Source organism: Falco punctatus, assembly GCF_963210335.1.
Source record: "Falco punctatus genome assembly, chromosome: 8".
Lineage (NCBI taxonomy): Eukaryota > Metazoa > Chordata > Aves > Falconiformes > Falconidae > Falco > Falco punctatus.
The window spans coordinates 52,795,209-52,822,548 of NC_137588.1; the positions used below are offsets into that span (position 1 = coordinate 52,795,209).

Consider the following 27,340-nt stretch of genomic DNA (forward strand, 5'->3'; position numbering starts at 1 on the left):
CCCCATATTTTGGGGTCTAAATTTTTTTGGATGCTGCTGTTGACACATCTAAAATCCACACTGATTCTCAAGAACAGGGTCTAACCCTGTTTTGCACAGCTGTTACCAACTGTTCTAGGTTCAGTCATAGCATTGGTGGTACCAGTTCCTCTCCTTTAGCAATCCAGCTTAAATTCAGACTATCCTGCATGTATTTATTTTACTGGGTCATTCTTTTCCTGCTGTATGTTGCTTTCTGCTTTTTTTTTTTTTTTTTTTCCTTTTTTTTTTTCTCTGTACTGAAAGAATCTTACAGGAATTAAATGTGCCAGGTTCTGAGTAGATTGTATGAGGTATTAGCCACCAGATATTCCTGCTGTCTTTGCTGTTGGTAGCAGCGATGATGTGACAAGTTAGCTGAGAGATGAAGAGAAACAAGATTTGGACAGAGCAGTTACTTGATTTTGCATTCATGAGACTTGCTTCTAGTAGTCCAGAGGAAAAGCTAAACAGGAACATTTCCTGAAGCTGTTTAACAGCTGAGGTTAAATAAGAGGAACATCAGGCCAAGTGTGAATACTACTGTATGCATTTGCTGTATGATCCTTCAAAAGAGGTGGTCTCAACATGGGTTTTCCTAATAGCTTATCTGTGACTCACTCTGCTCATTCTGCAAAGTCAAACTAACCACTTATTTTGTTACTTCGTATTTCACTACAATATGTTGTGGATCATTCTGGGATGATTGTTAGACCAGTAACTGACTTTGCATGTTGGCCTTCACAAAAAAATAAGCCACAAATAGCCTGCTCAGTAATAAATGGGCTTTGTTACTCAGTTCCTTGGGGTTTGCATGAAATGTGCCTCCAAGGTATTTGGTAAACTGTGATTTCTACTGGGATTAATCCAAATGCACTGATTAAGAGATGGCCTAAATACAGGCCCACAAAATGCTGCAAACACACCAGCAACGGCAGCTAGCAAGATTCTTGTGGCCAGGCTAAAGCCTCTGCAGATAATGTATCACTATCACCTATCAGTTCATACAGAACTGTGGGCTGGGATATAATTGCTGTAAATTACATTCCTCTCCATATGTGTGCAAAGCAATCTCAAGAGAGTCACAGTGGCCTGTGAGTTGTTTCAACCCACAACACCTCAGGGTTACGCTGCCATGTATGTGTGGTTGCTGCTGTTGTGCTAGAACTCCCCACCAATCTTTCAGGGTTTCCTCAGTTCCTTCTCTTTCCAATCACCCAGTTTATGTCCCTGTATCTCAGCTGGCATTTAACATGCTCAGGGGCCTGGCCTGAAGATCTCCGCCCTGTCACCGGGCCTGCAGGCACACGTCCTGCCGCTATCGCGGGGCAAGGTCAGACCTGGCCGGGACCCTTTGCGCGGGCTGCGAGGGGGCGGCCGCGGCGCCACCGACATGGCGGGCCCCTGGGCGACGCACTCAAGATGGCGGACGCGACGCCGCACCCAAGATGTCGGCAGTAAGGCCCCGCCCCTCGCTACCCTCAAGATGGCGGCGGGGCGTCCCGGCTCCCGCCCCCGGCCTGCGCCGGAAGTGGGGCCGGAAGTGCGGCGGCGCTGGCGGAAGGGGACGCGCAGGAAGCGGCTGCCGGGGTTAACCCTCCACCCGCGGCCACAACAACAGGGCGGCGCTGAGGGGCAGGTAAGGAGCTACGGGCCGGCAACGGAGGGCTGAGCCGGCAGCGGTACGGCGGGGCTCGGTGAGCCGAAGGCTGTCGCCCCCCGTGTTCTCTGGGCAGGTGGGCCCGGAGCGGCAGTGCGCTGCCGCTGTTCCCCTTGCCGGCTGGGGCTGTCGTTGTCCAGCACCGGGGCCTCGGGGCGGCCCGGCCTGAGGCTGGCGAGGGCCGTTCCCCGGAGTGACAGGCCCTTAGGAAAACTGTCCTCCCTGCTGCTGCGGCGGAGAGGGGGGAGCCCTGAAGATGCCGCGTTAGGGGCGGCTGCCGCCACCGCCCCCCCGCTGAGGGAACAGCGGCGTGTGGGCTGGCTGCAGCGAGGAGGGCTGTGGGGAAACCTGCTTTTATATCGCTTATCTAAGCAAAAAATAAACGTGCGCTTCCCGTTCCCCCCGCCCCCCCCAACCCCCGCATCTTCTCACCATAAGGAAACACCCCTCTTAAATTAGCACTTACCAGGCCGTGCCTAGCTGTTCTCTGCACTTCCCTGTAAAGCTGTCCTTTCTGCGGGGGATGCGGGTCTCCCCGTGGCTTTGTAAGTTTTTTAAGTTCAGTGTAGTAGTTTTTAATCGGGGAGATACCACTTCGAGCCGTTCTTTCATAGAAAGACTCTTGGGGAGCAAAAATCAGCTTTGTTAAATGCCTGAAGGTTTTTGGTTGTTCTGGTTTTTTTCTTTTGTGATTGTTTTGGGTTTTTCTTTTCTTTAAATGGGTCAGCTTCTTCGTGTAGAATGAGATTTTAAAGCTGCGTGCTTTATCTCAAAATAGTATCAGGAAGAGTATGTATCTTACAGAAACTGCTGCCTCATAAGAGACATTTTCCCCTTTACTTAATGGCAGGAGACAAACTACACTGCAGTTGAAACTCGGAGGGCAGGTTGTGTGCATTGCGTTTAAATCTTACAGGATTTTTTCAGACTTTCCCCCTATATGCTGGCCTGTTTGTTAATATCTTTTTCTCTTACCTTACATCACAGTCCTTTTAATGCTGTCCTTTAAATACTGCTGTATTATACTCCATCATGTGTCTGCATCTATCTAGAAATTCTTATGTTGTATTCTGCCTGCTGTTCAAGTTGAGTCATCAGGTGACATTCACTGGGAATCCATGTAATACTTGTTTTCATTCAGATCCAGTATCTAAGTAGTTTGAAGTGAATTTTGGCCTTCATGAAGTTGAACAACATTACAATGCAGTATTACGAACATACTAAACCCTTCCACTGTGCACCAAAAAGAAAGGTAATATGGGTATGGGCAACAAACTCAGGGCCTGTAGCTTTGGCTGAAGAAGTCCCTGCTAATCCAAAGGAGCAGAGATATGTTTCATGCTAGTCACAGGCAGAAGGTGCCAATTTAGTTATTTTAATATCACCATTTTAAATAAAATCAATTATGACAACATACAGTTGTTAATTTGAGATGCATAAGAAAATGTGTGAAGGCACGTGTTTTTCAACAATTAGATCACAGTGAAACTATCAATATGTCAAATTTTATGCCAGCATATAAATAATTTGTGTTGGAGAATGCAAAATTTTTCTTTTTGATTTCCATGAAGTACTTTGTTTTCCTTCTCAGTTGCCATATCCACATAATGTGAAGCAAACACTATGGTATATTTACATGACAGTGAATGCTGTAACAGATGCACCTCTAATGAGTTTTCCAAAATCTGCTTTTTTTTTTTCTTAAAGTTGTTTCTCCTTATCCACCAAATTTTGGTATTCAACCTGTTAAACAGGTTTACTGAGTTAATGTTGCTTTACCCTACTTACCAGAAAGCATTCCTCAGCTAAATAGCAGTAGTGAAGATGTTTCTCATGCTGTTCATCTGTATGCGGTCTTAACACAGTTCTTCTAATGTCGACATTGTTTGTATATTTTTTGAGTTGTTATTTGTTATTTCTTGTAATCAATTTGTATGTTTTTAAATGAAACATACATTGTTATTGCAGTCCTTCTGTGCCTGTATGTGTGCTGCAGGAACAATATAGACACAAACACAATTCAATAAAGTGAAAGAGGAGAGGGTATCCTGCATATTGCTGCTGAGGCAAGGTCTTTCAGTTTTGCTGTGGCTTTGATCTTTAACTAAGCAACCTAAATATTTTATTTGGTATTCTAACCTCTAAGAAGAGCTAGTTCGAGGACCTTTAATAGGGCATTTTTGGGGAATGATCAGTAGGAGGCCATTTTTTCTAAAAGAAGACTTAATTTTCTGCTAGACAGAGGCTTTGGACTTTCTTTTTCACTGGAACATGTCTAGTTGGCATTTGCTTTGTAACTTCTGTGATGTCTGCGCGGCTTTCCTGTGATTTATGTTGATCACAGGATGGTATCTTTGAAGACATCTTATTCATGCAAAAGAATTGATCTCTGATTAAACCTATGGTGATTTTCCTCTCTGTCAATTTCCTTTAGCTTAAAGGGATTTTGTAGTTTATCTAATAATCATCAGGTTATGTCTGAGATCTTATGTGTTAGGCAGACTATTAACTTGTTGGAATAATTTTTCTCTTCTTAGTTAACTTAATTCAGCTCTATTGGGGCTTGTCTTTATTGGCAGATTTTGCTGGTTTTTTGGGGGTAAACAAGGCTTAACTGGTGTGTCCCCCTCTACTCTCTGTCACTTTTCTCTTTCAGTTGCCCTGAATTTGCACAACATTGTGAACGTTTCCTTTCATCAGAAATCATTGCAAATATGGGTCCCCGGCGGAAAAATGTAAAACCATGCTCAGTGAACAGGGAAGGCTCTGAGTCTACCAAAGCTGATGAGCCAAAAGATTACATGAACCAACTCTCTCATGAAGTGCTGTGCCACATCTTTAGGTGAGCAGCTTGTCAGAAATCAGTTTGGGTTTTATTATTACATTGTTTTCAACTTTTCCCCAATCTTACCTGCATTGATGTCACATATTCAGAAAGTGTAGATGTACCATGAGTGAACAGGTGGATACGAACTGGATTAAAAAGGGGTGATAAATGTTCTTTTCAGTCCTAGAATTCATTTGAATACTTTGAAAATTAATTTGTGTGAATATCATGAATGGTGGAATGAGAAGAAATAAGGGATTTAATTCCTTTCACCAGTGTGTGGTAACTAGTGTTTAAATACTGATTTCAGTGCAGAAATGTGTCTCACACAGCATGCAGTTGAGGTGCATGTTTTGAAATTGTTGCATCTGCTGCATAGTATGCAGAAGGGAACCTGGTTGAACATATAATCTTCCCTACAGCACAGTCCTTCTCCAGGATGTTCACTCATGCCTATTATATTCAAAACATAATGCCTTACCAACAAGTTCTTTAAAAACAGTAGCTTTCCAAAATGTCTGCAAATTGAGCATGCTAGTGTGTACTAGAAAATGAAAGTACCTTTAATTAAACCATGTAGAAACTATTGTGGGAAATAGTTTGGTCAGCAGTATTTATTAGAGGACTAAAGTATCTCTCCATTTTAATATTGTATTTCTACCTTAAATATCCTATATTCAGTGTCAGAAATCGGTGAGTCATTCTGCTTAGCAAAATTTCACACTGTTATTAGAGTATGGCCTGAAAATTCTGTTTGAGTTAATGTTATTAGGTGTTAGAAGTATATGAATTCATGTAGTCATGCTTGGGATGTTCTTTAGTTTGGAAAAAGTCAAGAAGGATCCACCTTTGATAAATCAGAGGGGTGTTTTTTCCTCTCCCAAAGGTACCTTCCCTTGCAGGATATTATGTGCATGGAATGCCTGTCCCGGAAGCTGAAGGAAGCTGTTACTCTTTATCTGCGAGTAGTGAAGGTTGTGGATCTGTGTGCAGGCCGTTGGTGGGAGTACATGCCCACTGGTGAGTAGTGCACTCAAGATATGGCGTTAAAGTGGTATTGAGCAGATCTGTCTGTACTATCCTGGTATTTATAATGACATATTCAGGTTAAATTTCCAAAGCAGTAAAAGGAGTTAGATGTTTAATTCCTTTTGACTTTTGTGAGATTTGGGTGGCTTCCTTGAGTATGTGGTTTGGAAAATTTATCTGTGTCTGTGTGTATATATATTTTGGATACTACTGTAGCAGAAATGGGGATTCCTTTGTAGCAATCTGTAAATACAATCTGTGTTTGTCTGATTATTGTAAGGGAGTTTATCCAAGGGTTAATCCAAGAAGAGGCTGTTTGCATGCAGGCAGGAAAAAATACAATGGAATGAGAGAGCAACTCATCTACCAACACTTAATGTAAGAATAAATAAGTTTTGATGTCACACCTCAAGCCATCTTCAGATCAATAGATAAATTTGGCAACCTAGGTCAACCCTGTGAGTATTAGGATTTCTGTTGGATTTAAATTACACTGCTGGGATTTGTTGGGGGAGAGAGCTACAATGAGTGAATTCTAAAAGTCAGATGATCTGCAAAGTTGGATTTAGTAGGGCTGATATCAGGTAGATGGTTAGGCCTAGCCTAAGATAGGTGTAAATACAGAATACAGGTAACTTACTAGTTTAAAGTACTTTTTATATGTTGTCTTATGTTAGAATAAAATAATCCTTTGCTTTAAGAAATTGTCGTCTTTGAGAACTTTGAGCTGGTATGAATAGCGATGAACTGCATACAACTGATCCAGCTGGGCATTTCTGAGCCGTGTAGTTGATAAATGGAATTCCAGGAAAGATAGAGACAGGAAGCCTGACAGTCTGCAGAGGTGCTCCATCTGAGAAGGGAGAAAGTATAGTTAACCCTGTAGCCATGCAACTACGCTGAAGGAAACCTATAGAAAGCCTTCAAAATTCAAGGCAGAAGAGAGTATGTAGGTCATGGTTTCTAGAATCTCTAAGTAGAAGACAAGCTATTGCTTCACTGAGTACATCTTCCAGCACTGTAGAATTTATATTACTGTACAAAAAGAACAACTTATTTGGCTTTCCCTTTACAGATAGGTGTCTGCTGTCACACAAATACCAAATCTCTTGTTGTCATCTTAGGTTTCACTGATTCCAGTTTCCTAACGCTGCTGAGGAAGATGCCAGACATTGAACAACTTTATGGTCTTCATCCCAGGTACCTTGAAAGGCGCAGAGTCCGTGGCCATGAAGCTTTCAGCATTCCTGGAGTTTTAGAGGCTTTGCAAGCCTGCCCAAATCTGCTGGTGAGTGGTTAGACTCAAGAAAGAACATCCTTTGGCAGCTGAGATGATGCATGTTAACAGAGCAGAAGAAATGTGGCAGGGACTCATTGCTTACAGGGCTTCATGTTCAGACCTGGGCTGCATATTCAGATCTGGCTGTACAGAATAGCAGTTAATTGTGACATATTTGCATATGAGTACTATTTTAGTTTCACCACTGGGAATCACATGTGCTCTGAAGTTCAGAAATGAATTAAAATTCTGATCCCTCTGTTAAAAAGACAAGTCTTTCTACAAATTAAAAGTGAAATAACACATTGCATTATGTATAGTGTGTTATTGAGACGTTTATGTGGTTAAGAGGATATTGTTGCTTGAACTGGTGTTAGAGCATCTGCTTTGCTTCCTTTTATCCAGGGTGTTGAGACCTCTCATTTAGAGCTGGTGGAAGCTATTTGGACGTACATGCCACAAGTTCACATTTTAGGGAAGTTTCGTAATCGTAATGGTGCTTTTCCAATTCCTCCTGAGAACAAGCTGAAAATTCCTATAGGAGCTAAAATTCAGACTTTGCACTTAGTAGGTGAGTGTGGTAATGGTGAAGTAATTGGCTTAAACACAGGTGAATTTAAAGGCTTTGAAACTCTGCAAGGTTGTAATTCTTTTTAAGAGAGGGAATTTGGAATGTGGCATTTTTGAAATACTAGTTGCTATATATATGTTAGCAGTTCCAAAAAGCAAATTCTAAAAAAATTGCATTGACAAACTGTGGTGAGGAACTTGTGTTTTATAATGGTTACAGCTTTTCTCACATGCCACATAGCAAAGAAAAGATTTCCATTTAAAAGCCAGAATGTTAATCCAAAGAAATTTATCCTAGGGTTTATAGTTTAAAGCTTGCTTAAAATGTTTGTTTTGTTTGTGTGTTGTTAGGGGTGAATGTCCCTGAGATTCCTTGTATCCCAATGCTGAGGCACCTTTATTTGAAGTGGGTGAGACTCACCAAACCACAGCCTTTTAAAGATTTCCTTTGTATCAGCTTACGTGCTTTTGTCATGAGGAACTGTGCCGGTAAGAAGGATTCATATATAGAGGGGATGGTTTAGCATGTAGGAAATCTAATTCTGTTAAAGCTCAATAGGCAACAAATGGGAATGGAAATCTTGAAATAGAAAATTCTGAAACGAGTCTTTGTTTTATTGATGGTGTTGGGTAAAAATGTACACCTCTCCTGTACGTTATTTGGTGCTACATGGTTCTATTGACTTCCTGATCTAGATGGATGTATGTGAACATTTTAAAATTCTTAAACATGATATATTTGCTGTTAAGTGAACAACCTTCTTCGTCTGTATTGGTTTGTTCTATGTAGGACCCACAAATTCTCTGAAGTATGTTCCTCTAGTGACGGGCCTGGCTTCTGCTCGAAATTTGGAGCATTTAGAACTGGTTCGTGTTCCATTTCTTGGAGGACTTATCCAGCATGTAGTAGAAGATAGCTGGAGATCAGGTATGAAACTTCTTATCCCTCAGACTTCAAGTGAACAAAGAAATAAATAAAAATATTGGCAAATAACTGGAGACGTGAAGCTTAGCTAGTCTGTAGCGTATCCTTTCTTGATCATTATTTTAAAGGTATCAAGTTTGGAACTATGGTTATGGTGCTAAATATAGCTCTGTTCTGAGAATTGTTTTGACCTTTTAACTGTAATTAACTCTTCACTGATAAGCTAACCTTTCAGTTGCATTTGTTGGTGAGTAGAACTAGCAGAATTGGAGGGAGTTGGGTGCAAATAAGTGTTTTATTGATTTTCTAAAAAAAGATGCATTTTGTTAATTCAGTTGTCAAGACAATACTGTTGGAAACTTATAAGTCTTAAGGTTGTGATCTGTGATGGAAGTGTGAAAGAATGTTTTTTTTATTTATCAGGTGGTTTTAGGAATTTGCACACTATAGTTCTGGGAGCTTGCAAGAATGCACTTGAAGTGGATCTTGGCTACCTCATCATAACAGCTGCACGAAGGTATGTCCTTCAGATCTTTCTTTTCTTCCTTCTCCTTTTTCAAAATAAGCGTGTTAGTAATGAAGTCCAAGAATGTGAAGAAGCAGAACAGCCTTCAAAATTTTAAGGAATATACATTTAAACTTTATGTAACAGGAGTGTTCTGCAGTTACAGTAACTGGTGTTATGTCTGTTTCTGCATCACTTTGTGTCATAAGCTGCCACCTTAGACCTATATCTGAACAGTGTGGTCCTGTTAGTCTCACAACTATATTGATATGCAACTGCCAAATACTGCTATAAAGATACAACAAATATCCTCTTAATCCTGCCATTGTTGAAAGAATATTTTCATTTTATTGTGAAAGAGCAACCTGAGTAGCTTCTATGGCAATTGTGTTTTGGCATGCCTTTTAATAGTAACAATTCTTAATTGCATTCAGGTTGCATGAAGTGCGGATCCAGCCTTCCTTGACCAAAGACGGTGTTTTTTCTGCTTTGAAGATGGCTGAACTGGAATTTCCACAGTTTGAAACTCTTCATCTAGGATATGTTGATGAGTTTTTACTACAGTGTATGACATCTTTTATATACATAAATAATTTGCAAAATATAAGTGTTAAACAAGTTTCTGTGTTTTCAGTCATGTTCTAAGAGTGATTAAAAATAATATTAATGTACCCATATTGAGGCTGGTGACCTCATACTGCCAAATATGTTTTTCTTCACTCCCTGAAAGTCTTACTGAAGTTGTGAAAGTCTCGGCTTTATTAAGCTGAAGTAATAATCTGATCCATTTTGTAAAATTGGACTAAAATAGGGAGTTAGACAATCATGCTATAAAAGGCACATTTCTGAAATTTACTGCTGAGTTTGCTACGATCTTTTTCATAGGTAAAATGACGAATGGAGACTTGGTGAAGTATGGCTTGGCTGATGTGGTTGAAAATCCAGGAATTATTACCGATATTGGTATGAAAGCTGTAAATGAAGTTTTTTCTTGCATCAAATATCTGGTCATTTACAACTGCCCACATCTACATAACCCAAATAATTGGATCACAGGTATTGCACACCTTTGAAATTTTAGAGATATTATGTGAATTGCTGTGATATTAAAAGAGAATTTTTCTGCTTGTAGTACCATTTGTTCTATTTCTTAGTAAGTACAGTAGATGATGCTTGGTTTGGAACCATAATGATGCTGCTAACAGTCAGAATGGAGGTACAGAAAATGCCTGCTCTCAAATTTGAAAAGTATATAATGAAAAGTGAGACAGGAATCCTTCAGGAAATGCATCTCTTCTTTTCCATAGATCATTCAAGGTGGACCCGACTGGTTGACCTCACCCTGGTGCGATGCCATGCAATAAAGCTAGATTCTTTTAGTCAGTTCATTGAGTTATTGCCAAGCTTAGAATTTATTTCTCTGGACCAGATGTTCCGTGAACCTCCTAAGGTGAGTCTTTCAGGGAATGGTTTTACTTTTTGTTGTTGCCAGCTCATTGGAAATATGGTGAGCTCCACCTGTTAGGCATTCTTTTAGAAGTTGTAATTAATTAAATAGCTTGGTAAGTAAAGGACTTTGGTTTGCAGTTGCTATTATCATATGTTAGGGAGAATGCTACTTTTTCTGCAGATTGGAGCAGTGGCAAGGTATGATCTTGTATGAATATGTGACCAGGAAATAAGACTCATATTGATTCTGTGTTTCTGTTGAAGTCTGCTGCTACTTCATTTTGCGTCTGCTTTCTATATGATATTTCTCATGCTGAGAGTCGGTTTACAATGCTAAGGGTTTTTTATGATTTTGTAGTGGGGGAAATGGGAGTGCTGTTCACCTGTTGGAGTGCTTTCAAAGCTTAGGAATTTTATTTCTTCATGTTGTTCCCTCTCCCACACTTGTAACACAAATCATTTTAACAGCTGTTGTAACATAATGAAAACTGCCTATGTAAAAAAACTGCTTTCTTTGATCATTAATTCTATCTTGAGGCTACTGTGTTCTGGGAAGACCGTGTAATCTGCTATTTGTGTTGCTCTAATATGATCTCATAGCAAATGAAATGCAACTCAATAATGTAAGGCTATATGCTTTGTGGAGTTCCCTTTCATTAGACGTTTAGCGGAGTGTAAATTTTCTTGGTTGCCATACTTAAGATGGGGCTCTGCAGTGTGTAGCATGAGGAATTATTAGGGACAACTTCCACATTCTTCATGTACATATTGTCCTGCTATCCCAGGTACTAATGACAGAATGCTTTTTCTGTTGGCGTTGGGATATGTTATTGATAAAATGTGTCTGTATTTTCAAATCTTAATAGTTGCTCTTTGTCTTCAGGGTTGTGCTCGTGTGGGCCTAAGTGCAGGCACAGGAATTGGCGTCTCATCTGCTCTAGTCAGCAATCAGAACTCTAACAATGACAATGACAACAACAATAACCACCAGAATAACAATAATCCAAACATCCACCACAACAATCACCAACACCCAAATGACCAGAATGAGGAGAATGACCTGCGGCAAGATGGTCAAGCTGAAGAGCAGCAGATTGCAGCTGAGGGTAATCTCCGACCTTCGGGAACCTTTGTAGGGAGGGATTTTATTTGCATTGCCACTTAGGTAGGGTCCTAGGGGAGATATGAATATATGTTGAAAGCTTGTTACTCTTTTAGTTCCTGTTATGTAACCAATCTTTTCTGAAGGCTGTTTGCACATTCTCTGATACCTGTGTGATACAAGCTATCTGTGTATTGTATCTAGTAGCTGTTACAGGCACGTTACAGTTCAGTGATACATGTTAGTATGGATGTTAGCTATGTGGAGTTTCATGTGATAATCCTCTGTGAAAGTGTCAAGTGTTTTCTGGGCTGCTCTGGTCAGAGCTGGGAGTACATCAGTGTCGGATGGTATATTTTTAAACTTCTCCAGCAAAGGCAGATGTCTCTTGGAGGGAATGAACATGTAAATCCTAGTTATGCTGCTCACTGCAGTAGAATAAAACTTCTGAGAAGACGTGGAAAATCTGGGAGAAGAAACCCCCAGAGCTTAGGCTGGGGGCTTGGCTAAAGAGATGTAAAACAAATCTGTGAGAGACTTGTGCAACCTAGTGACTTACCGAAGAAATCAAGGCAGCTATTACTTCTTAATGATTCTCTGACTCTCTGTGGGTACCAGTTGAATTCCTTCTATGCTTAGGGGCTCTGTTCCTTCTGTTTCCTCTTTTTGACCTCATCTTAATCTTTTCAGCACTGAATGAGATGGAGGAGGTGGCACAGGAAGAAGGGGTGGCCGCTGGGCAGGGCCAGAATGAGCTCCCAGGTCATAGCCAGGCTGTTGTTCCTATGGAGGTGGACGAAGAGCAAGCAGGTAACTGCTTGTTGAAAGAAATTACCTTTGGGTATCCCCTTCTTGAGGGGTTAAATTTTTCAGTATAAGTCTGGTTTTGGATGATTTCCTTCAGCTGTGTTCTCTAGTGTGTGTGGAATAATCATGCTAGCACAGCTTATTGCTGTGAAGAAATCTGTTCTGTTTTAAAGTCTGTTTTAGAGTTCTGAGTTTTCTTCTACATACGGAGTAAAATACCTTGATTGTAAAGCCTTATTTTTGAGCCCAGTATAATAAGACTCAAAGGGCCTGAATGAGCTTGTCATGTTTCCTGTTGGTGTTAATGGCCTCACTTCTTTCACTGCAACATATGGATTCTTTTTTGCCCTTTTTTTTTTTCAAGCCAGAAAAACTTGTTCCAGTGTTAATTTGTATTAGTGACATTATTAGTGACACACATTAGTCACATAAGGCAGTCTTTGCTGGACAAAGTAATTTTCTACTAAATATGCCAACACCATGAAGTAACATACATCTGTGCTGGATCTGTTCACTTTTTCAAGATAACTCCTGAAAACATTATTTAACTTCATGTTTATTTCTTACGTTATTCACAGGCATATATGTCATTGTGATTGGCTATCGTTAGTAGCCAAGAGAGGTTACTAACAAAGCACACTTATACAGAAGCTTGATAATTCATGCTTCTCCTTCCTGCTTCCAGTGGTGGGATTTAGAAGGATAATTGCAGATCTTCTGACTGACATTTCTGTCTTTGTGTTGGAGGTTTCAGGGACTGCTTAGAATATATAGTTGTACAGTTACTCATCCTATGGTGGAAGAATCTTTAAGCTGTTCTGAAGCGGAAAAAAGATTATAGAAAACCTCTGTTTTGTTTTACATTGTGATACTCTTCCCCTTCCAAACTAGAATGCTTTAATGCTGAAATGCAGTGTTTTGCCCTTCTTGTATTTGCATTTTAATGAGGGAGCCACAGAATGGGTGGCCAAATTGAATCAAATTAATCTCCTGTAGTTTTTTGAAGCAGGTCTAAAAGTTCTTCAGCCCTTTAATCTGCGCTTGGCTTATTTTTACATGAACTGTTGGCATTCTACTGTTTTTAGGGCCAAGTGGCATTCAGCCTGTTGTAAAAGCAGCGCCTATTACTGTCCATGATTCAGACAGTGAGGATGAGGAAGAAAACATGGGGACTTCAAGAGCCTGCATCTCTAACACCATTGCACAGAATTACTCAGATGGAGAAGAAAAAAACAGAGATCCAGTGGAAATGAGAGAACCTTCAGGTGTGGAACAGATGGGTTCCTAGGCGCTGTTAAGCCAAACTTATTCTCAAGCTTCAGTCTTTCAGTCTTGTTCAGGTTTATTTCTAGCTTTGTAATACGCATGCTTGTTGGTTTGCCCCCTACTCTTTTCTTCCTGTTATAAATCTAGAATGAAGGTGTAAGGACATATCTTTCTGAGCTTAAATCACAGAGTCGCTGTACAGAAATGTAGAAATAGTGGTGCTGTGCTGCTTGCATGCAGAAACCTGCAGCTTCTCTTTTGAATTTCCAAGTGCACAGAATTTATCATGTCTGTGAAGCCAAATTTGCAGCTATGTTGTCTATATGATTGTCATGGTTTAACCCCGCAGCCACCCACTCACTCCCCCCTCACCCAGAGGGGTGGGGAGGAGAGTTGGAAAGGAATGTAAAACTAGAGGGTTGAGATAAAAACAATTTAATAATTGAAATAGAATAAATGAAAGAACAATAATAACAATGATGACAATAACAGTTATAATGAAAAGGGGAAGGGAAAGAATAAAATCCAGAGAGAAAGCGAGAAAGACACGTGGTGCACAATGTGTCTGCTCACCACCCATCCACCGATGCCCCGCCAGTCCCTGAGCCACGATCTGCCCATCCCAGCCAACCCTCCAGGTATAGATACCAGGCATGCCATCCCATGGTGTGGAATACCGCTTTGGCCAGTTTGGGTCAGCTGGCCTGGAGCTGTGTCCCCCCTCCCCATTCCTTGTGCCCCTCCAGCCTTTTCCCTACCAAGGCCTGAGCAACTGAAAAGTCTCACATCAAAACCAAAACACAGCACTGTACTAGCTCTTAAGAAGATAATTAACTCCATCCTAGATGAAACCAGCATAATGATTCATCTGTCAAACGGTTGCTGCTGAAACAAAATGTGACCTTTGGGGCAAATGCATGAGAGTTGTAGCTGTCTTTTGGTTTATGGGCTCCCTGTGGGAGTGTCCTGAAGGAGACTCTTTAAGATCAACTTTACTTTGGTGAGAGGTTTGGAGGTTAGTTAGAATTCTCAGGGTGATGTTCAGTATGGTCACTTTCTCTTCTGAACAACACTTACTATTACAGCATGTGTATATGTGTGTGTATGTATTATTAGTAGTATCAAGTTATGTATTACTACAACTCATTCAGAGTTAAAGGCCTAGAACTTCATGGTAGTATGACAACTACAGAGAGACATAGAAAAGGACATTTCCTGTCTTTTGAGTTTACAGCTACAAGCTGCACATCTGTGGCACGAAGTCAGAGTCCTGGGTCCAGTGCCATGTGATGTACAGTCTTTCCAGAAACAGAGATGATGTGGTATTCCCTGTAGTTTGTATTCTAAGTGAAGTAGTTCTATACATACACAGGAAAGGAGGAAGTTGAATTGTAATCTACAAGTAATTGATAGATGAAGTGCCTACAGTATTAAGCTTTAATGAATATTTAGCTAAGCAGTTAACATAAAAATCCTGCATTGTGAAGAACTGAGAAACTGGTCTGGTACTGGTTTAATTTCTGCAAAACCTGGGACATATCAAAGCTGTAATAGATTAAGTATCTTCCTGTTGTAACTAGCATAGTCTGTACACATCAGTCCCCCCGTCATTTTAGTACATTTCAACAGGACTGGTAGTTTCAACTTGGAAATCTGTAGAGTGCAGTGCTTGTAGTGTAGATGTTAGTTCTGGTTTGAGGGTTGAAATAACCTGTGTTTGGAGACAATTTGCATAAACTTCTGTAGTGCGAGTAATGTTTTTTCGGGCTTGATTTAGTATAATTAGCTGAGAGGATTAAGACATTAGACATTAAATTCCAATTGTGATTTGTACACTATTTGCTAGGTTTTTTTTATTCGTCTGTAAACTGAAAGTACTGTTGCCGATGTACACTTTTCCTACCCAGGAGGGGGAGCTAAGGATTGCTGTTGAAAGCATAAGCTTTTGTCCTACCTATGTTACTACTTTGTCAGATTTATTCCTCATATTTGAGAAAAAAGAACTCTGTTATTCATGTGGTTTTCATCTTTTTGTGCTTTGGCCATTTTAACCAGTTAGCTGCTTTGTGAAAATATTAGCCTTTCTGGCAAATATCCATCTCATTTACTGACAAATACCACAGCATATCACTGCAAAAATAGCTGCAAGACATTACAGAGATTCAGCAACTGCTAGAAATCTTATTAATTCCCATAACATGTGAATAGCAGCATGGTCTTGACAAGATTTGTCATTAGCCTCTGGGCTGCCTTCTGTTTTAAGTAATCTCTAACAGAGTAGTACTAAGCATTTATTTAAGCTGTGTATTGGTTGTCTCATTGTTCTCTCTTGCTTAACTCTTGCAGTGAGCGGTAAAGGCAAGACACCACTGCGGAAGAGATGCAGTGCCAACCAAGTGGGACAGACAAAGCAGTTTCGTACTGAGGAAAGCAGCTGTGAAAAAGGTTGTCAAGTAACAAGCGAGCAGATTAAAGCAGACATGAAAGCAGCAAGTGACATGCCTGAAAGGAACAAAAGCAAAGATTCTTACCCAGGTTGCAGTAATGCTACAGGATCAACGGGAACATCCAGCTCCTGCAGTGCTGTTTCTCCTAGCCCTGACTCTGCACAGACAGCTAATAGCCACTCTGCTGGCAACAGTCCAGCAACTGGAGATGAATCCAGGCAGTGTGTCTGCTCGCCTTGTAAAAGTGAAGGTTCCAGTGAGAGAGAGACTGAGGAGAGCTCTGTTTGTTCCAGGTGTTCCTGCTACAAGCCACAGGACACACAACAGAGGACTAGTGGGTGTTGTGATGGGGAATGCCCATCCACGAGTGGAGCCTGCAGGAATGGACCAAGCAGCGCTGGGTCAGATTTTGCACTTAGGACTCTGCCAAACTGTGGGCCTTCGGGAGAGACAGGTGATGAGAGGACTAGTGGGAGTGCCTGTGGGCCTGCCAGTGAGGAGGAGAGCACAGGCTCACAGCGAAGGAGCTGTGAGATTGAGTATAAAGAAGAGTATCCTCGCCGACCACTAACAAGAGCTAGAAGCAAGCTGTCCCATGTCCCTCTGGTGTCAGAGTCAGGTATGACTTATGTGCATATATTAATTACTGAGTAAACTACTGTGCTGGCATGAGACAGTATTGAAAAACTGCAACACCCACAGATAATACCGAAGTTAAATGTGAAGTTATCGGTCAATAATTTTAAACTAAGTGATCAAAGGGTCATAATATTGATGGAACAGAAATGACTGACTTCGCTGCCACAGCTAGGTAAAATAACCGATCTCTCTGAAAGAGTGCCAGTTACTTTTTTTTTCTCCATGCAAGTATTTCTGTATGTGTTATCCATACATACTAAACGGTGTTTGATTTACTCATCTGAAAACCAAATGCAACTTCTTTTGACAGCTTCTGTCTTCCTGTGAAGGCTGTTATTCATTGAAACATAAGACTGTCTCCCCCATTAAAATTCTCCCTTTAAAAGGAAGAAGACAGCAGGTATGCTCAGATCTTATCAAGAAGGCAAAAGTTAATAACTGATACTTTATCAACCAATAAAGCAAGGCATAATTACAATTGAGCCAAGCTTGTGCACCTGCGTATTGGATTCTACTTCCAAGTGTATAAGGCATGGTGATCAAACTTGTTGAAAATTGTCTTTTTATTAGTTTCATGCTTCACATCATGTAAAACAAGCAAAACAATAAAATAAAAACAAAATTCTGAAGGGCTGGAATGAAGCCATAAATTTTGGGGGAAATTTGAAAGGGGAACTTGCCGTTTCCTCAAAGTATACTTTCCAAAATAATGATTTTAGTTGGACATAGCACACTTTATAATTACCTCATATATCCAGGATTCCTTGCTGGGAATGTCTGGCAAGTAAAGTGAAACCAAAAAATGAAATATGCTGGTTACAGAGCTGCATTTGTTAGAGGCAGAAAAGATTAACAACAAATTCGTATCTCTCTTATACACGGAATGGTTCAAACATGGTGTCCTGGTGTCTTTCCACTTTATCTTAATGTTCCCAAGTGTTAGCAAAACCAGAATCACCTAGGATATTGTAGTCAGATGTATCTCAGATTGGAGAAATGATCTTGGTGTTAAATTTAAAATGTCTGTTTTCTACTTTGCCCCATTGTGACTAGTAATTAGTTTACAAAAATCAAAAGAAAATACTCTCTATCCTCATCCATTACAAAAACATGAAGTGAAGTCAGTCAGATCTAAGTATTAAATTAGATTGTCTTTCAGAAAGATACCCTCTGCTTTCATATTTCAGTTGTTAGTCAGGAAAAAGATATGTTCTGCTTGTGGAGAAAAATGTCTGTATTTCTTATATTTAGCCTACACAAGCCAGAACTGTTTTCCCAACTTCATACAGTTAATGCGTATGTCTTTATGCACTTATTTTCCTCTTTGAAGCGTCAGATATTAGCTGATGCTTGAGGCAGAGTATGAGACTTCATGTGTCGTTTTTATCTTTTAAGTTTGTGTTCAATGCGTAGGACAGTGAGGCGTCTTCTGCCTGGCTGTTACAGTGCTTTTCTTCACTAGGATGGGATATACAACGTGTTAGAGTATAACCTGAAAACATTTTGTTACAGAGTTGAAAATGTTTTTTCTATAAATCGTCTAAAAATTTGCCTTGAATATGACTGGTTTCTCTTATTCTAGCATAAATGACAAAATGTCATTGTGGTTTTTGGCTTCTGTAACAATTCTATGTTTGATAGTGGAAGTATGTTTTTTTTTCCTCCTAAATTATTTACTTATATTAAACAGTGTAACGAGTAAAATATTAAAGATAATGAAATTTTAAAAGCATTATCACCACAGACAGACCAGCTCGTTGAAGGACTACTCAAGTGTGTAATTCTGATTTTTACTTCAGCAAAAATGTAAGCCACAGTATTTCTTATAATAAAGAGGGTTTTTAAAACTTTCATTGTTTGCATTTGTGGTGAAGCAAGCTTTTCACATTTTAAAATGTATGTTATGTTAAACCTTCCGTAAAGATTTTTTGGCCTTGAGCTGTACCTTGAACAGTTCAACGCAAACTTGGAAAACTTTCCCTATAATATGGCTAGGAAGTATTTTGCTATCTGTAAATACTCTAGGAACTGTCAAAAAAGTGTTACCTGGGGATGATGATCCATGGGTGCCACAAGTTGAGTACTTCGACATGTGGATCCCCTAAAGCCATAGCCTGAATTCTGGAGCTCAGAAGGCCCCTGAATGTCACATTTAATTAATAGTTTACATGTATTGGTAGAATATGATGATGTTAAGTAGGAAAAGAGATGGTTTTTAATGTTAATGATACTATAGCATGGAAAAGTTCATAGGTCTCTAATATTTTGCACCTCTTATCTTGATTGTGAATCTTTGTGAACACAGCATATGTTTTAACAAAAAAGTCAAAGGAAGCTTAATTTTAGTAAAATGTGTTGTTTTGATCTGCTAATCACAGAAAATTAATTCTAGGGTATTTTTTTTTTCCCTTACTGTCGGAAGTAAAGGGTGGTCATCTATCATAATTTCTTCTCAAAGCTTCATCTTAAATCAAGCAGGAATTTTGTCACTGGTACATGAAATGGAGTAAGAAGCAGCTTGGGAATATCAGAGTATTTTATATCTGGACATCCTTTTTAATATTAGGAAAAACTTAGTGTAGTGACAGTTATAAAGAGCAGACTTCCAAGCAATTTGAGATTATTTCTACTATTTAAAACATTAAAGCTATTTTGGTTCTTATATTTGTCAAGAATGCTCTGTTTGCTGCAGAGAACCAAGTGTATAACTTAACAAACCATCTTTAGTTCTTTTCTTGGCTTCACATTTTTCTGCGATACTGAAACTGTAGGTTCATCATTCCTATGTCTTTATCAAGAGCCCACTCCCCTGCCCCAAGTTATTTAGGTTACAGTTATATATTAGTTATGAATAATTCTGAGCAACAAACCTGGAAGTGGTTTTTGTGCAAGGAAGAGAGATACAGTTGTCTTCAAACCAAGCATGTATTTTGAGCTGCTTATATATCTTGTTAGATGTTTTCAGCTAGGGAATGCCTGTATTGTTATCCTGAAATGTAAACAGAGGAAAGATTTTTCTGGTTCTCTTTTTGCAGAGGTGGCTAAGCCAAAGCCACGGCAAACCACAAAGCGGAAAAGGACAGCTGACAAGTCCACAAGTACAAGCGACCCGGTTATTGAAGATGATCATGTTCAAGTAAGGTCTTTTTCTTCACTTGCTACAGGTTTATCAGCTGGAGATGCTCATGAACAATGATGTAATTATACAAGCTTGTCTTCCATGTAGAGCTAGACAAGTACTAACTGATCTGACTGATCTCTTTGGTCATAACCCTGTACGTGTTAGGTGCAGTGATACTCTAACTGGCCTGAGAAGAGCAAAGCATAAGCTAAAGCTAAACTTGGAAGTTTGTGACAGGCTCATGGCTAATAGTGCTGCATGATGTCCTGCATTCCCTCAGTGTCCTCCTTGCTGTGCAGGGGGAAAAATTATTCTCTGGCATTTAGTTTTCAATGACAGCGTAGGCTACTGCTGTTAAAAGAAGCATGGGATATATAATTACCTCTGGACATAGCAGCTCAGGTGTTACCTTGCAGGCTGGATGTTCTTTTAGTATGTAAGTAACATGAGTTAATTCTTCTCCGGTGAAGATTAGTCATGGGAGGAGCAATTGCAAGGTCTAGTTTTGCTGTATTGAGGCTGTTTACCCAAGGCTCATGTTCTAGCCACACATGAGATTGCTTCAGAAGATGACTCTAAACATCTAACTTAAGCGTGTCTTCTGAGTTATGCTGTAGAGGAACCTGCCTATGTTTATATTCCCCAATCTCAGAAGAACTTGGCCTCACTGATTTAAGACAGTTATTGTGAATGTGTCCCACAATATTTTTTCTGGTTACTAGGATACATTACAGCTTTTGTAATTAGCATAAAAGCTATTTTGGGGTACATGATTTTTTTTTTTCTTAAAACACACCATTTTGAAAAAAAACAGTATTGTGAGTTTTTAATCTTTTTTTTAACTATCTGTAGCTACAGAAATAGCTTAAATTGCTGGAACTGAAAGAACCTGTTGCAGAATGCTTATATTTTCTCTTTATATGTGTTTACTTTCTTTTACTAGAACTCTTTAGTCGTCTTTGTGTAATTGGTCAGCTTCGTCCTTGGGCTGCTAAATTTTACTAGTTTTTTTAGTGAAAAACATTAGAAAATTCAGATAAAACCCCCAAAAGATCCTTTCTTACTACATTCTCCCTGTGTCCATACTATTGGAAGTGATTCTGCTTGAGCTTGATGTGTGCTTTATTCTTCTAACACTATAATGGACATAGAAGATTAAATAGGTTATGTATGTAATTTCCAACCTGCCACGTGAGGTTTTCCTCTGAGATAGTGTTGATAAAATACATTGGTATGGGAAGTTCAAACAATGATTCTCTGCCATACCATCTTTCTGTGTTTAAACAAGTGTCACTCTCCAGAATTGCTATTTTTTTCATCATGGTTACAAAGTAGAAATGGAATAGTAGAGAATTTGAAGTTTCTGAGAGATGATGCTCAGGTTTTCTGATAGAGATTGTGCTTTCTGGTATGACTCCCCTTTTAATCTTGTGAAGACGTTCTTTGGCATGTTGTGACATTGCTGATCAGCAGGAAGCCTTTTTTTTTTTTTTTTTTCTTCTCCTCATTGCTATCAGTAGCTTAGTCATTTCAAATAGAAGCTGTATTATATTGTTTAGTGTCCAGTTAATATCCTTCTGTACAGAAGCTATATTATATTGATTAGCATCCGGTTACTATCCTTCTGTGTCTGGCAGCATCTTTTAAAATCCAGTGTATTTTAGTTTTTCTTTGTTTTTACTCTATTATAGATTGATCATTTTTTAAAAAAAATTTCACCAGGTACTGACTTTGAAGTCCAAAAACCTCGTTGGAATCACCTTGACCAATTGTGGAATAACAGATTTGGTACTGAAAGACTGCCCCAAAATGATGTTCATACATGGTATGTAGTTAATGTCATGCATGCCTCCTCCATCTGGCATTATTAAAAATTTCTGAAAGAGTTAAATTCAGTCTACTGCTTATTTTGTTTTCATCAGCTGCTTTGCTACATGTCAGACTGATGCTTGGAACACTAAATAATAGTGCTTTTCAGTTTGAATGCTTCTTTCCTTATATGTTGTTAACAGGTTTAATAAAGATTAATATCTGAAACAACAGATGAAATTATATGACAGTTAGGAAGATGAGATGTTTATTGAAGAGTGATAATACAATAATTGGAGTTTGATGAAATGAGTTGGAGTACCCTGATTTTTTCTTTGATTTCTTCCTGCTTCCATAGTTTATTCAGCTGACATAATGATACTTTCCTCCTTGATATGATAAAAGTCTGTTTTAAATGATGGCACTTAAGCTGCATTAAATGCACATGCCAAGGTCTGTGACCAGTCCTGTATTGAAGCATTGGGTCATATATTGTTTTCCGGAACATCTACACTGAACATCTTTTTTTTTCTGAAATTAGGTACCTCTACTTAGCTGAGGATTAAGACATTCTTTATTCCAGAATACTTCTCAGAACATACGTTAATTTTGAACTAAATTTTGATTACATGAGCAGTGTTACTGGAAAGGAAATAGCTTTATTTCACATTGTGTGGCTTCACAGTACTCTATATTTGATCAGATTTTTAAGTCAGTGGTTTTCAGTTGTGGCAGTCCACAGACCATTTCAGGGGCCTATGCAAAAGGAAACAAAGGGAGAAAAAGGTTATTGTTAGATTAAAATTGACATAGCCTTTTGAAAGGACTCTTCTTACAAGTTCTCAAACTAGAAGTTTGATCATAATGTGGAGGAAATAAACAACTTGTCTATTTCTTCAATATACTTAAGTTGCCAGCTATCCAAACTCCATCAGTAAATGCCTGTTACTACATTACTTGTTTGCCTTCTTTTGAAACAGTTGGCTTTGAAAATCTCTGACAGAAGGTTCCTAGGGACTTTTCAGTATTTTATTTCTTCTCCTAATAATTTTGCTTGCTGATTTATAGCTACGAGGTGCCGTGTATTGAAACACTTAAAAGTGGAAAATGCACCAGTTGTCAATCGGTTTGACTATGCCCAGTGCAAGAAGTTAAACATGGATCAGGTTCTGGATCAGATTCTAAGGATGCCACCAGAAAGAAACCGGATCATTTATCTTCGTCCAATGCAGCAGGTACACAACCAACTTACATTTAATCACAAACAGATCTGAAGTTCTGCCTGTATTCTTTTAGCACTCTTGACTTCATGTCTTTTAATACAAAAAATGTAAACGTTACAATAACATCTCTGAGAAACTTGCTTATTAAACTTCAGCTTGTCAGGGCTTCTATTGCAGAATCTGGAACTTGGACGATACAGAATTTTAAGACTTAATGTTACTGTCTCCAATATTCATTGTGTTAGAAGATATTGTAAAAAATCATGATGCATTTAATTCATTCCAAACTGAAGAACTAAAAATATCTGTAAGAATCTAGATGCTACTAAGTCAGCTTGTAATTATATATAAGCAGAAGTATGACATAACCATAGGTATCTGAAATCTTGAACCCACGTCCTCCTAGATTTAGTAACAGCAGTTAGTGTTTTGAATACTGCTTTGCTGAAAGCTGCGTCCTCTTTTGATGCTAAACAGTGTTGCAAGACAGTTGTGGTACTGGGAGCCACCCTTTCCCCAGACTACATGTAGGAGATGTAAGCACTGATATTTAGTGAGTTGTTGAGGTTGTTTGACAAGTAATTAAGAAGGCTTAATTTAAGGTTCAGAATGTTTTTTTGACTTTCAGCAGAGCGTTCTGTATTAGACTGTGATGCTGCTTCTGTCATGCAAAGTAATGCTTTTTCTGGTTTGGTTTGCCTGACCAAATAGGGGAGGCTGATTTCATATAAAAGCCAGCTTTTCTTTGAAACCAAGCTATTGAAGGACAATGGTAAGACAACTGCGGGGAAAAAAAACCCCAAAATAAACCCCAAAACACAATCCCTCCGCTAAGCCAGAGACAAATTCTGAGTAAATGAATGTAGTTTAGACCATTACGTAGTTTTATGAAAGTTTACTTACATACTGGAGTTGTGAAACCAGAAAACAGACATTTCCCATCAAATTCCACTACCTGAGAATATTTGTTGGCAAAGCTGCGCTAAGGAAGCTTTACTCTGCTTAATCATGTATTTATGTATGCTGTTAAAATTTCATTTCACTGGACCCAGAATTTGGGGGATTTGGTAGGTGGTTTATTTCCCTTGTTTACAAGTCTTTGTTTGCTGCCTTTCACAGGTTGACACGTTGACTCTTGAGCAAAAGATATTTAGTGGCCCTTATCCATACCACATTTGCATAATTCATGAATTCAGTAATCCACCTAATGTCCGCAATAAGGTGCGCATTCGGAGCTGGATGGACACTATAGCAAATATCAATCAGTGAGTACTTGCCCTTCAGTAACTTTACAGAAAAGGTGTTCAATCCTGATTTAGCAGCTACAGCTTCAGTCAAGCTGTAGACTTGCTATATTCTGTTAGTCAAATGAAAAAAAAAAACCAAACGTTTGTTGACTAGGGAAGGTTGAATTTATAGTGCAATGTAGAATTTCAGTGTCAGGATCTAATACAAAATGTGGATTAAATAAGCTTTCATAAGTATATGAAAAATACTGTTAGAATTCACCAGTTCTATTCCATCCAGCAGTAATGTGGTTAAACATTGAAGTAGTCAGAATAGCTGAGGAATACCTTCAAATCTGAAACCAAGTTTCTTTTATTACAAAAGGGAAAGACTGATCTATTCCAAGAAATAATGTTAGTTTCTGGGGAAGGTGATGTGCAATCAACATCAGCTTCTGACTGAGGAGCAAAAATTCCCTGCAGCAGAGAAGTGTATACAGTGGCTGTCATCCAGCTGTTTTAAACCAGTATTATTGTTGTCCTCATTTTTCACCAAAATGGCTAAGAGAACACATTAACTTTTGAAGTTTTGTTTAGTTGCAGCCACGTTGGATTGTTCCTTACAGATAGAAAGCTATGCTTGAAAGGTAGCTTAATTGGTTTCTCATCTAAACTGTACATATTCTCTCTGACTTACTCTCAGAATTGGAGGGATTGCATACTGAGTTTGTGTGAGGGTCTCAGAGGGTTGTTTCTCTGGGTTCAGGTTCGTTAAAGGAAAGGCAGTGTGGCAGGATTTCCCATTTGGTTTTTCTCTCTCACACTTTCACATTTCCTATCACTACTGTCTGTAATCTCTTCCTCCTCCTCTCTAGAGAGCTTATTAAATATGAGTTCTTCCCTGAAGCTACACGAACTGACGAAGACCTGAAGAAATACACTAAGTACCCTTGGGGACGAGATATTTACACTCTAGAAGGTGAGTGTTTATAGAGAGCTGAAAGCTGATGCTCAGTCTCTTGCTAAGATAAGTAACTTTGCATTAAGTTACAAGAGACGTGAATAATAACTCTTGTGAGGAAAGTGGGGGATCTTCAGCACAGAGTGGGGGAACTGAAATGAGGAGGTGCTTTTCCTGTGTTAAGAGTGACCAATCTATGTGATACCAGTGAAGTTTACTTGATGAAGGGTGCTGATGCTGCAGGAGGGACATTGTCCTCTTCGTGTCCTCATCCTGTCTGTCTTCTAGGCATTGTGGATGGTGCCCCTTACTCCATGATTACTGACTTCCCATGGTTAAGATCACTGAGAACAGCAGAGCCAAACAGCTATGCTAGATATGACTTTGAGGATGATGAGAGAAGTGAGTAATTGTTTTTGATGCATTCAAAGAATTTTAACTTGCTGCTTGGTCCCAAGATGGCAATGCATTCCTTTATTTTTCAGTTTTCTAATTCTTATGCTATTTTGGGTAGACTATAAATAACTACTTGTAGCAGTGTTAGAAACTGGATGAGGAGGGGGTCCAGCGGAGGAGAGGGCCATAGTACTATAACAGTGTATCAGCCAGCTGGAGACCCCTAATACTGCCACAAATCAGAGAGCCAGTCTCGTGCTTAGCCTAAAAATGTGATGCATTTGTGATATCCAGAAGAATGAGAGCATTTAAACCACAGAAAACCCATGTTGGGATGTGTAGTCCCAGCAATTCTTGTTCTGTGGAGTTTACTGGGACTCAGCTGGACTGCTGCCTCTGGCATTGCTTTATGAAAGGCTGTTAAGGCAAGCTGAACAGATCCAGCAAAGACAATTGAGACTCATAGAAACTTGGGAGAAAAGGGGAAAGAACTGGACTTGAAAACTCTGGAATAGAGATGATGTGGGTGAGAGTTTAGGATGCATATGCCTCTTTCTGTTCAGGAGCTTGTCTTATAAAATACTATAGCAGGCAGTTCCTAGGGCTCAATTAAGAAACTTGCTTGGTAGCAGAAGAAAAAGATGTTCTTCCACTACTTAATTAGGAAAATCTTGGAATCTCCTTCGTTAGAGGTATTTTTATTTGACGTAATTTGGGATATTCTTATCTAACTCAGTTCAAGGGGATGAAGCTCAAAAGGATGAGGAAGAAATCTTGTTTGGCCATACCTTTCTCTGATTTATGTATTTATTTTATTTGAAATTGATTCATAGACTTCAGTGCTTATAGTTCAGTATTTACTCTGAATTATAAAAAATTGATATGTCTTTGATTTAAAAGAGTAATTAGATTAAACATTAAAGCCAAAGAAAATAAATAAAAAACTGCTGCTTTATTCTTAATTGCTCTTGTTTATAAAACATTTAAGTGATCACTGAAATGGATAACCTGAAAGCACGTCAGATAAGTCTCAGGGGAAGGCTTTTATGCACTGGGATTCCCTTCACTCTCAGACATATGAACTTTGTGTACATTAAATGAGTATTGGAGCTGTCAAAAGGTTTAAATACAGGGAAGGCAGAATACTATTTCTGCTTGATTATTATTCCTTAACTGTGGTTGCTCAATGAAGATTTCTGTGTTTGTTTTCCAAGACATTTAATGCAAAACAGATTTGCTTGTGAATTTCTTTATAGGAAAGATTATCTAGTTGTTATTCTTATGTGCCTTCCGCAGCTACTATTTATGCGCCCCGAAGGAAAGGACAATTGTCTGCAGACATCTGTATGGAAACAATAGGGGAAGAGATCTCTGAACTGCGCCAGATGAAAAAAGGTGTATTCCAACGTGTGGTGGCTATCTTCATCCATTACTGCGATGTCAACGGTGAACCGGTAGAGGATGATTACATTTGAGTGGATACTCACCCTAACCCATCATCTCTTCTAAATTCTGATTGGCACTGCTAGCCAAGAAAGCAGGTGGATTCTTTCCAAATGCAAAGCATTTTCTTGAAACACATACTTTGCAGTTGCTGTCACACAGTTTGGAAAAGAGTATGTAGTAAATGTATAATGAAAAGTAAAAATTGTATACTAAGATTTGTACATAGAGGAAACAAAAGAAAAACTTCCTAATACTGAGACTTTATTTCATATGTTTATACAATTTAATTTAAATTCCATTTTAATGAAGGCCAATAATTAGAAATGGAGAAGAATATTTGAGTTTTCAGCCCATACAATTCATAGCAGTATTTTTTTTTCTTATAAACAAAATCCCATTTGCTGTGTTCAAAAGAGTCATCAGAATCTCTTTAATCTGTGCCTTTTTCTTGAGCATTTAAGAGTCCAGTCTGAGTAAACCTGTTGAGCACAATCTTTGTGTCTTGTGTGCATTTTTCAAAGGGAGAGAATTATCCTGCAGCTGTTACAAAGGCAGCCAAGAGCAGGAAAAAAAGTAGCGAAGTTGGTGATCTGTGGTAGTTTCTAGAGTTCATTAAAAATGTTTCTTGAGAAAGA

General features: G+C 39.0%; 1 protein-coding gene across 6 annotated transcripts; it reads left to right on the forward strand.

Moving 5' to 3' along the window:
• The first annotated feature begins 1,000 nt into the window (after window positions 1-1,000).
• FBXO38 (F-box protein 38) lies at window positions 1,001-27,197 on the forward strand. Of its 6 annotated transcripts, XM_080398056.1 has the most exons (22): window positions 1,005-1,657; window positions 4,335-4,520; window positions 5,392-5,525; window positions 6,659-6,822; window positions 7,219-7,384; window positions 7,735-7,872; window positions 8,174-8,311; window positions 8,732-8,825; window positions 9,248-9,378; window positions 9,699-9,869; window positions 10,121-10,263; window positions 11,146-11,368; window positions 12,055-12,174; window positions 13,257-13,436; window positions 15,784-16,503; window positions 19,559-19,659; window positions 21,367-21,469; window positions 22,522-22,688; window positions 23,796-23,941; window positions 24,778-24,881; window positions 25,152-25,265; window positions 26,556-27,197. In XM_080398056.1, the coding sequence occupies exons 2-22, from the start codon at window positions 4,393-4,395 to the stop codon at window positions 26,732-26,734; spliced, it is 3,564 nt and encodes a 1,187-aa protein (XP_080254182.1). In that variant the 5' UTR covers window positions 1,005-1,657; window positions 4,335-4,392; the 3' UTR covers window positions 26,735-27,197. The 6 variants fall into 6 exon arrangements, 5 of the variants coding, with proteins under 5 accessions (XP_080254182.1, XP_080254184.1, XP_080254185.1 ...); XM_080398058.1 differs by lacking the exon at window positions 1,005-1,657 and having other exon boundaries at window positions 4,361-4,520; window positions 5,408-5,525; window positions 6,735-6,822; XM_080398059.1 differs by lacking the exon at window positions 1,005-1,657 and having other exon boundaries at window positions 4,383-4,520; window positions 6,735-6,822.
• The last annotated feature ends 143 nt before the right edge of the window (window positions 27,198-27,340 follow it).